General features: G+C 35.0%; 1 protein-coding gene across 2 annotated transcripts in view; it reads left to right on the top strand.

Moving 5' to 3' along the window:
- The window catches only part of LOC575215 (contactin-associated protein-like 2), a 54,758-nt gene extending 40,514 nt beyond the window's left edge, over window positions 1–14,244 (top strand). The window contains exons 13-24 of one of the 2 annotated variants that reach the window (XM_030973233.1): window positions 1,235–1,243; window positions 2,850–3,068; window positions 3,808–3,890; window positions 5,416–5,620; window positions 6,749–6,939; window positions 7,638–7,866; window positions 8,345–8,578; window positions 9,094–9,276; window positions 9,755–9,882; window positions 10,511–10,598; window positions 11,289–11,561; window positions 11,858–14,244. In XM_030973233.1, the coding sequence (XP_030829093.1) occupies window positions 1,235–1,243; window positions 2,850–3,068; window positions 3,808–3,890; window positions 5,416–5,620; window positions 6,749–6,939; window positions 7,638–7,866; window positions 8,345–8,578; window positions 9,094–9,276; window positions 9,755–9,882; window positions 10,511–10,598; window positions 11,289–11,561; window positions 11,858–12,036 (2,021 nt within the window). In that variant the 3' untranslated portion in view covers window positions 12,037–14,244. The remainder of the gene's footprint in view (window positions 1–1,234; window positions 1,244–2,849; window positions 3,069–3,807; window positions 3,891–5,415; window positions 5,621–6,748; window positions 6,940–7,637; window positions 7,867–8,344; window positions 8,579–9,093; window positions 9,277–9,754; window positions 9,883–10,510; window positions 10,599–11,288; window positions 11,562–11,857) is intronic. The other variant, XM_030973234.1, reaches the window with a different exon arrangement.

The following is a 14,244-nucleotide window of genomic DNA, read 5'->3' as shown; positions in this document are numbered from 1 at the left end:
TTCTCTGTAAATTATTTTCTTTTCTCAAAGCACAACTGGCTTTAGTATACAAATATACACTGTCTTGAGAGGTTCTGGTTGAAACTATGCGCAAGAGGTGACTCCAATAGTACTATTTGCTGAGGGGCACACCCCCAAAGCAAATGGTGCTTTTGGAGTCACTGAGGCCCATAGTTTTAACAAGTACCTCGAATAGAAGGCATGGTATATTTGTTTTATATCCTGCATCAAATTTAAAATATTTTGTTTTCATTAAATTAAGATTTGAAGAAGAAAAAGAATTCAATAAAAAAAAATTAAAAATAGTTCAAATATTTATGGTCATGTGACGAGCTCTCAACCAATCAAAAGCCAACAAATTTTTGATGCAGGATATAATAGTATATAACAACAATATAATGGCTAATACAGTCAAACCTGTCTATCAAGATCACTCAAAGGAAACAAAATGTGGCCACTGTAGACAGGTAGCCTTTATAGAGAGGTTGTCACTAAGACAAGTTTGACTGTACTTGTTTCAAGTTCGTACACTATCTTTCTCATTCTCTTTCAATCTGTCTTTGCACCACACATTCAATGTTTGTATGTCATTACTCCTCTACACTGTGTCTGTGAAAAAATATATCAATATCATATGCTCTTTGGAGAGACAATTTTCTCTTTATACTTGATGATTATGCAGTATAATATCCTTTCAAAGGACTATCCAGACTTTATAGCACATATTATATATGAGTATTATGACATCAGTGTATCCAATATATTTACATATATATTTGTTTGGAATATGATTATTTTTTTACTATATATTTACAACTTGAATAATCTGTATGTATTTGAGTAAACTGAACTTCCTTTTATATCATTGTATATCCATAATTATTTGCATGAATGAGGGAAATAACAAGGTGTTTTTCATTAGAAAAGTTTGTTAAAAACATTCTGTTTCAGTGAATAGATTTATTTTTACCTTCATTATTTGTTATTGGTATTTAATGTACATAATTAATTACTTCGTCCCTGTTTTCACGAAGTGACGGTAGTGAGGAAAATCGTCACGCAAAGTGAATGCAATTTTGTTTCACTACCGTCACTTCGTGAAAACAGCAACGACTTTACCTCATAAAAATTGGTTGATTTGTTTACTTCCATTCTTTTCCTATCTTTTAGTCTATAACTTAATCATTTTTTATGACTTTGATTTTTTATTTTCGTACTGTTTTCTTTTTAATAGTTGATGATGGTGAGAAATGCTTTTGTTTTTGTAGTGGATTGCATTTCCAGGCTTCATGGCATTTTGGGGGTTCTATTTTGCTTTATTTTTGCCACACTTTGATGATATCCATGATTACTAATATGAAGATCAGTGCATCATATTTTCTTCATCAGTCATGCTACATGTATGTGCAGTTTTTGAAGAGTGGGATGGTACTGGTGGGGGTGTAAGGGCTTTTTCCCTTTTTTTCAAAACACATGCATAATGCATATGTTACCGAATAATTACACATTTATTGATTGTAATTTAGGGCCCTGTTTCATGAAAAACTGTTATCCATAACAAGTTACAATAACTGTTATAAGCTACTGAAATCATGGCATTTGATTGGCTGAGAGCAAATTTGTCATAGAAATTGAGCATTGATAACAAGATTTATGAAACGGGGCCCCGATCTGTGTGTAAGGTTTAAAATAAGAAAAATAGTAATAATACATAGTGGTACAAAGTCTTTTAAACCAGGGATGCATTCTTTCAAGGCTCCATGTTCTCACCGAATATGGTGGGTAGACTTGAATGCCAGTATATTCACTGCAAGTATTTGGGAAAAGAAAGAACAATTGGATTACAGACGAGACAGAGTTAAATCTCATTACGAAGGTCAATAGTGTCAATCGGCACTGCAGACAGATGTCACATGTTTATGTGCTTGTATGTCACTTGCAGGGGGGTTAGGTCTACTTACTCATACATGAACTAACTACGATTAGCCTGGGACTCGTTTCACAAAGCCTTTTTCAATGATAAATCTGCTGATAACCAATCAGAAGCAAGGATTTCACTAGTTTATAACAAAAACTGTCATTTGTCACTGATGACAGGTTTTGTGAAATGGGGGCCCTGGTCTGCTATTCTTTTATCTTATTTCATCTTTTTATGTGCACATATGGGTTGTCAGGATGGATTTTTAATCATTTTTATCAGCACATTTTCATGATTTTCACACCGTAACTGATATATTGGTTTGGTCCATTAACAACATTTATGTACCGGTACATATAGTTTAAATCTTTTAAGTCTGTATTTTCAAAAATTAATCTTATACAATAGATATTGTGTCTATATGATTATTAGTAAAACTTGGCAGAGTTACTAATTTAAAAGGTAAAACACCAACATTGGATGTATTTTTAGTATTGCATGATAATTATAGAAAGGTACACGTTTAAGCGTAATATATTCAAATTGGACATATCGGTATGTGATTTTCAACCAGGTTATGAATTATATTTAAAACTAATTGCAAACTTTGCATTTGAATGTAATTTTTCAGCTTGTGCTCTATTGAAGAACTTAAAGAAAAGTATCAAGCTACTGAATTGATAAAATGATGTAAGGGTAGTAAAAAGGCCTCTCTTATTTTGAAAGCAACTAATCAAGTTTTGTGTCGAGCACTATGTCTTGAAAAATTGATGAAATTGTATGGGACTCTCACTTCAATATTGCATGAATTGCATATAATGCTGAATTTTGAAGAAGAAAAAAAGCGGTAAATTCAATTGGGATGGTATTCATTGAAAGTGTTAAAACGCAAGTATATTCATTTCATTTTAATATGATTACCTTCATATAGACGCTGGGTCTGGTATGTATTACCGATGGACGGAGATCAGTCACAATGTGGAAGAAACGATGGATATACCAAGTGGGAACGAAGCTCCAGGATCTTACATGCAGAGGATAGAATATGAGGCTACTATGGAACAGATCGAAGACTTGATTCAACACTCTGAGCAATGTGAACAGTTCGTCAGATACGAGTGCACCAATGCAAAGTTACTCAATTCACCAAGTAAGTTCAAAGATGAGGAGACAGATATGATCTAGTGCAAGCAATTTTTTAAAATTGTTTTTTGTCTTTTGTATTTTGAGTAAAGAAAAGGAGTTTTATGCCATAATCACCCCCACTAATGAATATATTTTGTATTAAAACAAAAACATTTGAGTTAATTGTGTAGATAAAGTACAACTATGCTGAAAAGGTATACTTATTTAATTGATTTATTTTATGATATGATTATAATTATATGTTTTTAAACTTTTGTTAATAATTTATATGTACATAGTTTGTATATTACTTTCTATTATGTTGAAAACTGCAGAAAACGAAATTAAACAAACAAACAAAATAGGTACAAAGGAACAAACACAGTTGTACTCTTTACGAACCCCTTGCATATATACCTTCGACCTACTGGTGAAAAATCGTTATTTTTGAGCACCCTTCCTGATGAGGGCATGTCTCTGAGACTACGGTACGAGACCATTTGTGAAGCTCTGCTTCTTTAATTTAAACTGGATCTAAATATATACTTCCATATTGAAATTAGACTAGAATTGCAGTCAATATACATGTATCATCGGCTCAGAACTAGAAGGGTGTTAACTTTGTGTTAAAATATATGGAGTAATAAAATTAATGCTCTTCTGGCTCCAACCGGGCGTTATATTGTAAAATCTTTACCACTAAATTCATATTACCTTTGACTGATGTGTTTATGATTGGTTTTTTGTTTTGTTTTGTTGTATAGGTGGATCTCCCTATGGTTGGTGGGTGAACAGACATGATCAGAAGATGGTCAACTGGGGTGGAGCACCTGTAGGAACAGGAAGGGTAAGTTAACACTGCTTCAAACCACTCCAACAAAGCATAGAGTCAATGCTAATGCGTATCGACCTCTAGCGCTGTAGTATGTGCTGAGAGGCAGGTATTACACACAATGCACACATTTGCACACAATGAATACGAAGTGGCTGATTGGCAAGTTTGGCAGTAGATTCACGATTTGAATTTTCAAAATATTCTTTCTAAAATCGGTATGTTGAAACAATTGTATTTTACTGCTATTTAGGTGACATGAATTGTCACTAAAGTACCGATTTTTAGTGAACTCAGTTGAGTTTTGAACAGTGGTGTTTGACATGTTGAGAATCAATTGAACATTTTCTAATACACAGCCAGGATAGTAATGCAGCTATGTGTGGCTTCAAACAAGCTGCATTTGCGTCATCATTGGATTCCAAACGGTTGAAATGAGCTTGATGACAATATTGGAAGAAAAACTATTAGAAAGTTGCAAAGAACGTGATTATTGCTACATATTACTGGAGAATCGTACCCTCTTTTTATTCTTCCCTTTTGTACAATTTTCTTCTGTGCTCACTTGACATGAAACTTACTCACAAATATCGAAAGAATTTCTTCATTATCCTTTTTCCCTCCTGTTTTTAACCCTATTTAGCCCCCCTCGACATTTTTCGCGATAATTTTTTACGCAAGAAAATCTTGCACTGAAATTTTGTGACTTTTTTCTTTCAAGTCTTGCGCATCTTTTGAAAGAAATTTTTTGAAAATCGGACCTACCATTACAAAGTCACGTGTCCTTTTGTCTTTGCATGTCAGCCCGAAAATCGCTCATTTTTGTGATTTGTGTACAAAACATATGGAAATCTCATTTTTCAAATAAAGAGATAAAACATTGGTTATTTGGTCTTGTTTATAGTTTAGGTGTTTATTTTGGGGTCAAATAGTTGAATTATAGTTGGAAATGAAATAAAACAACAAAAACAATGAAATACATAAGTTAAAAAAACAAAGAAATACATAAAAAATTATCAAAACACTAGATAACATAAGGAATAACCCTGGTTATTCAATTTTTTGTGTTGTATTATTATTCCAAATGGTCTAACAAATATATGTAGTGAAAAAGAATGCTTAAATATGAATAATGTCTGATTTATGGGCAAAAATGTGAATTTTATTACCTTACTTGCATAAATTACCATAAACATGCAAATGAGTGAATTTTTCAAAACATTGAAATTACTATAGTATTCTATACACTTCACTTGACATCTATGCAAATTTTCGCGGCGATCGGTCGTGACATCATAGGGGGGGCTTCTAAAGCACCCCCGGGCTATGCAGTAAAATAGCCCGGGCTAAATAGGGTTAAAGCCTATTATCTCTTTATTTGAAATGCCATCATTTAAATTTTATACACGTAATATTATCCTGCGTAATTTTTTTTTCTTCCTGAATGAAGTAACTATTCTGCTGAATGGCTGGTTCCGAACCCTTTAATCATCATCATGATATCCCCCTTTTTTTTTCTTCCTAACATTTCTCATTTCAGTGTGCATGTGGTATTGGTATGGTGTGTGCCCCCGATAACTCCAAGTACTGTAACTGCGATGCTGATTCTACAAACGATGGTGTTGATGAGGGCTACCTGACCGAGAAGGACCATCTACCTGTAACACAGCTCAGGTTTGGGGATACCGGTGATGCAGGGTCATCAGCTTCTTATCAGCTGGGAAAACTTAGATGTAGAGGGGACGGTAAGTACGCTCAGTTACTGGAATTTTTCGTCAAAATTCTTGTTATGAAAACTTCAGTTTTTACTGAGAAGTTTGAAGTTTGATGTTTATTTGTTCCACATTTACATCAAAAAACAATTTAAATTCTTCTCTTTTTTTAAATATAAGCGTAGATTACATAAAAAATTAAAAGAAAAAATTAAAAGATTTCAACTAAAAGATTCCAAGTACAGAAAATAGGTAAAATTTTTTGAAATATATAGATATGACAGTCAAGGTAATACAATGTAAAATGTGGGAAGCCTAAATAAAAGGCATAGCTTGTATGTGAATAGGCTCTCGTACTGAGTAACACAATATTGTAGGTCTGAATTAAAAAGGTATTATAGGAGGCAAAAACGAAGTAGTATAGTATGAGATTTTTAGGATGTACAAGGAGAGTGAATTTGAGGGAAAAATTGATAGAAAAATTGTCAGTTTGATAGCTCTACTGCATATTTCAATCTATAACTATGCTTTTGTAGAGGGACAGAATCTATTATACTTCAGCTCAATCCAAAAGGGGCTAAATTCTTCATATGGAACAGACTCTTATCCTTGTGTTTAACATATTTCATAAAGTGTGGAATCTGATTTATATCACAACACTCAATTTTCAAAATCTTTTAAAATTGTCTTATGTTTGTATGTTACAGGTTAAAAGTGTGTGGTGAATCACTAATTATCCACATAATCTGTAAAGCCCACCCCACATTAAACGATCGTCCTGCGATCCAATTTTTCAAAGAAATAGAAAGTCTTAACAATTTTTATTTTCATGGTTTCTATATAATGAAAAGAATACTAACAACCAGAATTTTGTTGCATTTAACTATTCTAGTCAGAATAAGAGCCAAAACATTACTTTGATTTTGAGCAAATTTAGCTTTTTCTTCTCCCAAGGAAGCTTGAATATTCCTTGCAATTATTCATATGACTATTCAGATCCTTGGTCACTAAAGTTTTAAAAGTTTAGCTCCTATCAAATGCTGTTGCAAATACTTCCAGAATTGGAATCGTAGCCAGTTTGTATCGTGTGTGCGGCGGGCTTATTAGAGATTCTCCATTACACATCTCATTATGATGTCATCCATCTTGCCTTTAATACAGTGAGTCTGACCAACATAGTAAGCTTTGTCCAGCGAGAGGCCCACCTAGCTGCCCATATGATGACCACTCCTCAGGGCGCCTTGGACGTTGCCTTTGACTTCAAGACCACGGTAGACCCATCAGATCCCAGCGATCCAGCCACTGCTGCCGTCTTCGTTGCAGCTGATGCCGAGAAAGAAGGATTAATCGAGGTAAGCAACTGCACTTTTGTATGTGTGTAATTACCATTGTATTTTCTTTTGGGGTCTCTCTTCATTTTCTTTTTTTTTCTTTTTTAATGTTTAGGATCATCTACCTATAGGTTTCTGTAACATGTTGTTGATCCAACCGATTTGTAGTTTCCCTTAGTATACTTTCAGTTTTATTATCGTATCCATATTAGTAAGACATAATTTATTGCATTCTCTGACTTTGCATGTTTTTACGAAACCTTTCCTGCATCAATTGAACTGGCTACCCATCAGGTCCCGGATTCAATACAAAATACTTCTTCTCACCTTCAAATGCATCCAAGGTCTTGCTCCTCCCTACCTAACTGAACTTATAACTATCAGGCAACATCCTGCTTCTCCCTTCACTCCTCTCAAGGCATCACGCTGAACCACCATCTTCCAAGATGCTACCCACACTTGGTGATAAAGCCTTCACAACTGCTGCTCTTAATCTGTGGAATAACCTACAGATATCTCTTCGTTACCAACAATCTGTCAATACCTTCAAAAATTATCTCAAAACTCTCCTTTTCACATTTGAACATGTATATGGAAAATGCACTACCGGTGTATAAATACATTATTATTATTATTATGAATTCAATTCAAGCAGTGTCATCTCGGAAGATAGCAATGTTACATTGGTGTTATCAAATACCTATTCTGTGCTGTTTCAGGTGAAGTTGGTGAATGACCGAACGATACAGGTCCAGTTTGATTACGGTGCGGACATGATGACCATCAGCGTGACCGTACCAGACCCCCTCAACGATGACGCCTGGCATTCCGTCCAAGCAAACTTTGACCGCAAGGAGGTGTGGCTGAGGGTGGACAGAGAACCAGTGGAGAAGATGGTCTTAGATCGGCCAGAGCTTACATTGGCGCTGACCGGGCCAATCTATATAGGTACGTAGTGTCCGTCTTTAAAGTACTTTACAAAGTGCACAGTCAGGAGTGAAAGTTTTATGAATGGTTTAACTGAAGGTGTTTCTAGTACATACTCCCACAAATAATCACTCAAATATTAACTTGAAAGACTAACTAAATTTCCAAACTTTTCCCCCCAGTTTTGATTCCTAAGATATTAAGAATATATTAATTCTTTTTATAGTATAGCATACAGGCAGAGAAACGACAGATAATCACAGGACAATTGTAGCTCAGCACCTATTTTTCAAGCGATCTTTTCATTAGAACTCAATATATATTTCAATATATATATATATACATATATATTGCAGATTGCCATTCTCTCCATAGCCAGAAATTATTTTCTAATGCATGAAATTTTTTAAAGGATTCAATGTTTGTTTTAGATCATGGCTAAGGGGGAATAGTGTATTCAAATTAGAAATGGTAATTTATACTCTAACCTAAAACACAGGTTCATCAACGGTCCAATCGGATGGCTTTGTTGGATGCTTGCGTAAGATGAGGGTGAATGGAGAGCTTGTTGACATGGCAGCGATGGCAGAGACTGCTAAAGATGTTCATGCAGGCTGCGTCGGGCAATGCTCAACGGAACCGTGCTTGAATGGAGGCATGTGTATAGAGAAATACGACACCGTAGAATGCCAGTGTGATGATACAGCCTTCGGGGGATCCTACTGCTCTGTGGGTGAGTAAGAAACATTATTTCAAGACAGTAAAAAGACAATACAAAGTTATTTTATTCTGATGGCTGTGTCTGTATAGGGTATTAATGTTTATATTGTAGAGGTGTCGTGGGTCAAGTGGATATGTCACCGGACTGTAGATCACAAGGTCCGCGGTTCAAGTCCCGCTGCAGCAATAATGTCCTTTGGCAAGACATTGATCTACATTTGCCTCTCAGGTGTTAAATGGGTACCCGGTAGGAGCAGAGGTTGATGTGGTTAGATGAGCAAGTGTGCGCTTGTAAAAGAAGTTTTTGTAGGGACTGTAGATTGATATGATAAGACAAACACGACAAACACTAAACAAAGATCGAAGATAGATGTATCTATTCTTGGTTAGCCTTGAGGTGGAATGTGATAGCCAGAAGAAGATATGCAGACAGAAAGATTTTTTACTTTTTTTAAGCACTTCATGATCACTAATACAGAAAACATGTTCTTTACACCTATGTTGTTTTTACTCTTTCCTTGCGTACAGAGGTTGGAGCAGAGATGTCGAGCGGAGCCCGCATTTCCTACTCGTTACCAGATGAACTGAAGTATACCAAAGACATGGACACCATCATCCTTGCCTTCAAGACCAGCCAACCTCAAGGGCAGCTCTTCAGGGTAGAGAACGCTGATGATGGCAGCCATATTGATCTAGTGCTAGATGGATCAGGTACTAACATGTTTTTTTACTCCTTTTCACATGACACATTTTTTGAAGAAAAAAGAAGTACTGGATTGGATCATAGTTTCCTTATATTAGGCATCTCCTAGAACAGCAAGGTGAAAATGCTTAGTATACCATATTCTCCCTGCAATCTCTGTGTATTGGGAGTCTTTTCACCTACAGTGTTGTTGGTTTCATTGTAAGGAAGTATAGCTGTCAAGATCAAAGTATATTTCATGAAGCTTTGCTCAAGAACCAAATTACACTCCTTGAGAAATTGTGACACCATACAAAAGCGTGTTAATTTTTTTTGCTTGTAGGATCCAGAATTTTTACAAAATACAACATGTGCGTGGGTTTATTATTTTGAATACATTACTTTATGACCCCTTGAAATTTCTTCAAGCCTATTTTATGTTTAATTACTGTGTCCCCTTTATATGCATTGTAATATGTCTTTCTAAAATGAATTCTTATCTTACAGGGTATGCTGTGTTAAAAGTAAGACTTGACAGTGAAAATGAAGAGACACTTACAGAGATGAAAAACTTTGCCGACAACAAGAACCATTTTGTTACAATCACAAGGAACATGAAAGAAATACGCTTTCAGGTGAGTTAAGAAATACTACATGTAGCCGCAAAGCATACTCATGTTGTAAAGGTTACTATTATTAAAAGCGACATTGCATTGCTATGTCAGATAGACCTGATTTATCAGTTTAATACATCATCAGTAATTGTTCTTGAGATGGCTGCATTTCTGTACTTGGTTTCATGTATATGAGCATTCTTTGAGCCTGTATCATACATAATTTGTGAAGACAAATATTTGAATAGGGTGGCCATAAACGATACCAGTGTGAAAGAATAACAATATAGAAATCAAGTATGTTCAATTAAAACAAGTTCTAGTGTATATTCTTGTTTAAAATGTATATTTGATATTTTGTTCTGGTTAGTTCATATTTGCAGGTTGATGATTATTTTAGTTATGATTATAACACTATAGATATCAAGTATGTTAAATTATCAAAATGTTCTAGTGTATATTCTTGTTAAAATATACATATTTATCAGTTTGTTGTGGGTTGACCATACTCCCAGGTTGATGATTATGTAGGTTATGATGATTATAATAATAAAGATATCAAGTATGTTCAATTTAAAAAAGTTCTAGTGTACATTCTTGTTAAAGTGTATACATTTATCCATTTGTTCTGGTTTGATCATATTCCCAGGTTGATGATTATATTCCTCTTAAAACGGAAGGCCAGGCCTTTACAACTACAGCATTCACTCCAGCTGATATCTTCATTGGAAACTCTGGTAAGTACAACAAACATTCTCCAGTCCTGATAATAATCTGTTATCAAAGATGGGCTTTGACGAGAAAGGACGGAGAACTTGCATCTGTGACTGTTTGTAATATACTGTATCTTGTGTACGTTTGTATCGAATTTCATTGAGATTAGGAACAACTCAGAAAAGCTAGCTGTCATGAAAAGACATTGCTCTTATGACATTCTATTGAAAACCTATAAGGATGATACATTCAAAGTTTTTACCTTAGGTAGTCGCACCAACAAGACCAACGCCAGGGGCCTGTTTCATCAAACTTGTTATCAATAACAAATCATGGTAACTGTTATAAGCTAATGAAATCGTGACATTTGATTGGTTGAGAGCAAATTTGTCATAGAAATTTAGCATTTGTTATTGATGACAAGTTTTATGAAACAGGGCCCAGAGCAACAATAGGCTGAACTTACCATGAATAACCCCGAAAAATTAATCGGTTTAAAGACTGTCTGGAATCGGTTTACGGTATGCCCATACATTATAGCGAGAAACTTTACTCATCTGCCAGTCTGCACATGCTCAAAGCCACACACATTCAGTTGACCGACCCTCTTCTATGCAAACAGAAATTGTGTTTGTTCGGATGCTCGTATTATTTTAGCGATTATCCCGGTATAACCATACATTATTCATCAACTTTGTGCGTCTTTCTTTCAGGTACCAATGGGAATAGCTTCATCGGTTGCATATCTCGAGTTCAGTTCAACGGCGTCGACCCCCTCAAGCTGTACTTTGGTGCCACCCGTCCTCAGGGCGTGGCAGGGTCAGGGTTCATCAGCCAGTCGAGGTGCGGTATCGAGGAGCAGATACCCATGTTCCTACCCACCGAGGAGTACCCACCGACGGAACCACCCATGGTCACCCAGTTTATACCTTCAGCTGCACCCGTCAGCTCAGATCTGGCTCCGGGAGATAAAGCCGCTATCGCAAGTAAGAACCTGGGATTGTATTCAATTCAGTATGCGGATTAAGTTAGTATTTTACTTGGAATTTTACTTGGCTGAGTAATATGTCTTAATTCTTGTTCAGATCTTATCTGAGCATTTTACAAGCGAGTCACCTTTAAGGCAAAAAGCTTACTGATAAGCATTGTGATGTCACATGGTAAATCCAAAATTATGCACAATAAATGTGTAATTGTGTGCAACTTAAGATAACTGCTTAGTAAAATATAGAACATACATTAATTATTCCAGCTAATCCTCTTGTTATTACTTTCTTTCCAGTTGTGGTGATCCTTCTGCTCCTAGCGCTGTGTCTTCTTCTCTTCCTCATCGGGCGTTACACGTCGCGTCATAAAGGAATGTATTCCACCAACGAAGACAAAGGAGCGAAGAATGCACGCAATGCTGACGATGCTGTAGCGTTACATGGCTCAAAGAGAACTAAGGAGTACTATATGTAGGCTCATCGTTACGGTTCTTTCTGATTTAAAATGTCTGTTCTACATTCGGTCATACTCTTGTAGTTGCATACTTGTAGAAAAATACCATTTCTGTCTTGGTTGTAAGCAATACATTTGTTTCTTTTTCAATTACATACAATAAGAGGATGCCTGTCTTGATTGTCAACGGTAAACGCTTTATTTTCATTCAATATGCAATTGTATCATGTCGAATGGAGATTGAATAATTATGAAGAAGATTGCTATAAACTCTTTATTTTCATTCAATATGCAATTGTATCATGTAGAATTGATATTGAATAATTATGAAGAAGATTGCTATAAACTCTTTATTTTCATTCAATATGCAATTGTATCATGTCGAATTGATATTGAATAATTTTGAAGAAGATTGCTTTGGTTTAGTATTCTCAGGTATTCAATATCAAATTGTTTGCGATCTTGGAACAAAATATTAATATGCCGGGGAAGTTTAAAGGGCATTGATATTGTCAAGTAGAATGGATATTTGATAGGGAGATATGAAAATCATAATGCTGGACATAGTTGTATGTGTTGGCTCCTAAGTAAAGCTTCTCTGAAGAATTTGATTAGTGTAATCTGATAACATCTCAAAAGAGATAGATAAAGTGAAAATGTAGTTTGATGTATTCCACCAAACCCGTGATGTTCCTTTATGAAAATTTGTTGAAATTTAACTGTTTAAAAAAACTAGATGCCAGAAAGTAGCTGCATTTCCATCAAAACAAATTTCTAGAGCAGATTTTACTATTGTAATGCATCACTTTTTGCAAGCCAACATTGTTCAAATTCATTGCAAACTACATGTACTTGTGTGAAATATGCGAAGATACAATAATCTCTTCAAAAGGATGTAAATATTTCTTTTATTTCTTAAGTGGTCTTCACACTTCATATGTTGTTGAGTGCATTATTTTTACAACGAATGATGATTGAACGATGAAAATGTATATCGCACTGAATGTTTGGTGAGTTTTATGACACAGCAATTATGTTTTACTGAACTGCTCAAAATGTCCATGTTTTCAGTTGATACAACGTCAAATCACTAGAAAAGCATAAAATATAGAGATCCTACGCAACAATTTTGTTTGTCAACGTAGCAAGTCCTTTAAGATTAAATCGGCACATCATATATTGCAAATATCTGTCCATCTAGCGAGTACCTCGTCCTACTGTCAGTTAATATTTTTGTGCGAATGGTATTGTTGCCTATTACCGACTCCACCAAAAAGGATACTAAGGTACGTTGATTTTGACTGCAGCTGTTTGATACCAATCAAAGAAATTTGTCAGTACCCACTACCTGATTAATTCACATCATCAAACGAAATGAGGATCATTTGTTGCATGATAAGGCTTCTGTGTATCCTACAATGTATTCAGTCAAAGCCTTAAGGGGCAAATAGTGCAAGATATGTGATTTTTTAGAGACTAAATCTAAGTGTACATAATTCATGAGATTGTAGTGTAAATAGAAGAAGTTTTTGCAAATATTAATACATTTTTACAATCGAAGAGTATTCATGAAATAGGTATTCACGCTATGTAAAATATCTGTATATCTGGTTCAAGCTATTTTAGATAAAATATGCATTTTTGTATGTGAAAGTTTGCGATCTGTATTTATATAAAAAATGAATTTCGTGTAGCTGAATATAAGATATTGAGATGGTTGAGCTGCGATAGTATTCATTCCCGCTCATTAGTTAGTTGAATGAAGCAAGCAGTTTGGCTGAAGTGTGTTCATGGAAAATGAATAAGAGGAATGGCCTTTTTAAAGCTTGCCACTGAGTTGGATGTTATAGCAATGCTTTCCTTTTCGTCATAATCATGCACTGTGGTAAACATACTTTTTGCAAGTGATTATGTTTTCTGTGAGCCTCACATATTAAAAGCATCAATCGTTTCGTCCAATAATTAGTTATTTGAGTAAAAGAGTCATGGTAATTATTGAACAATTTTTAAGAATTCAGGAATTGTATTGGAAGGTGTAACCGTATTCTACACTACATTGCCAAATTTGAACATGCTGTTTGATACAGTAATTGAAACTTTGTACAGTGCTTTTATGAATGTTTTGTCATTGCAGTTATTGAAGAAGAAAACGAGAAATTCAACAGAACTAACAACACCTTGATCAAAATTGAAATGAACTTTTTTATGAACTTCATATTTATGGCCCAC

Source organism: Strongylocentrotus purpuratus, unplaced genomic scaffold (assembly GCF_000002235.5).
Source record: "Strongylocentrotus purpuratus isolate Spur 01 unplaced genomic scaffold, Spur_5.0 spur5_scaffold_6, whole genome shotgun sequence".
Taxonomy (NCBI): Eukaryota; Metazoa; Echinodermata; class Echinoidea; order Camarodonta; family Strongylocentrotidae; genus Strongylocentrotus; species Strongylocentrotus purpuratus.
Note: the sequence above shows the minus strand (reverse complement) of the source record. Positions and strands in the feature narration are given on the sequence as shown.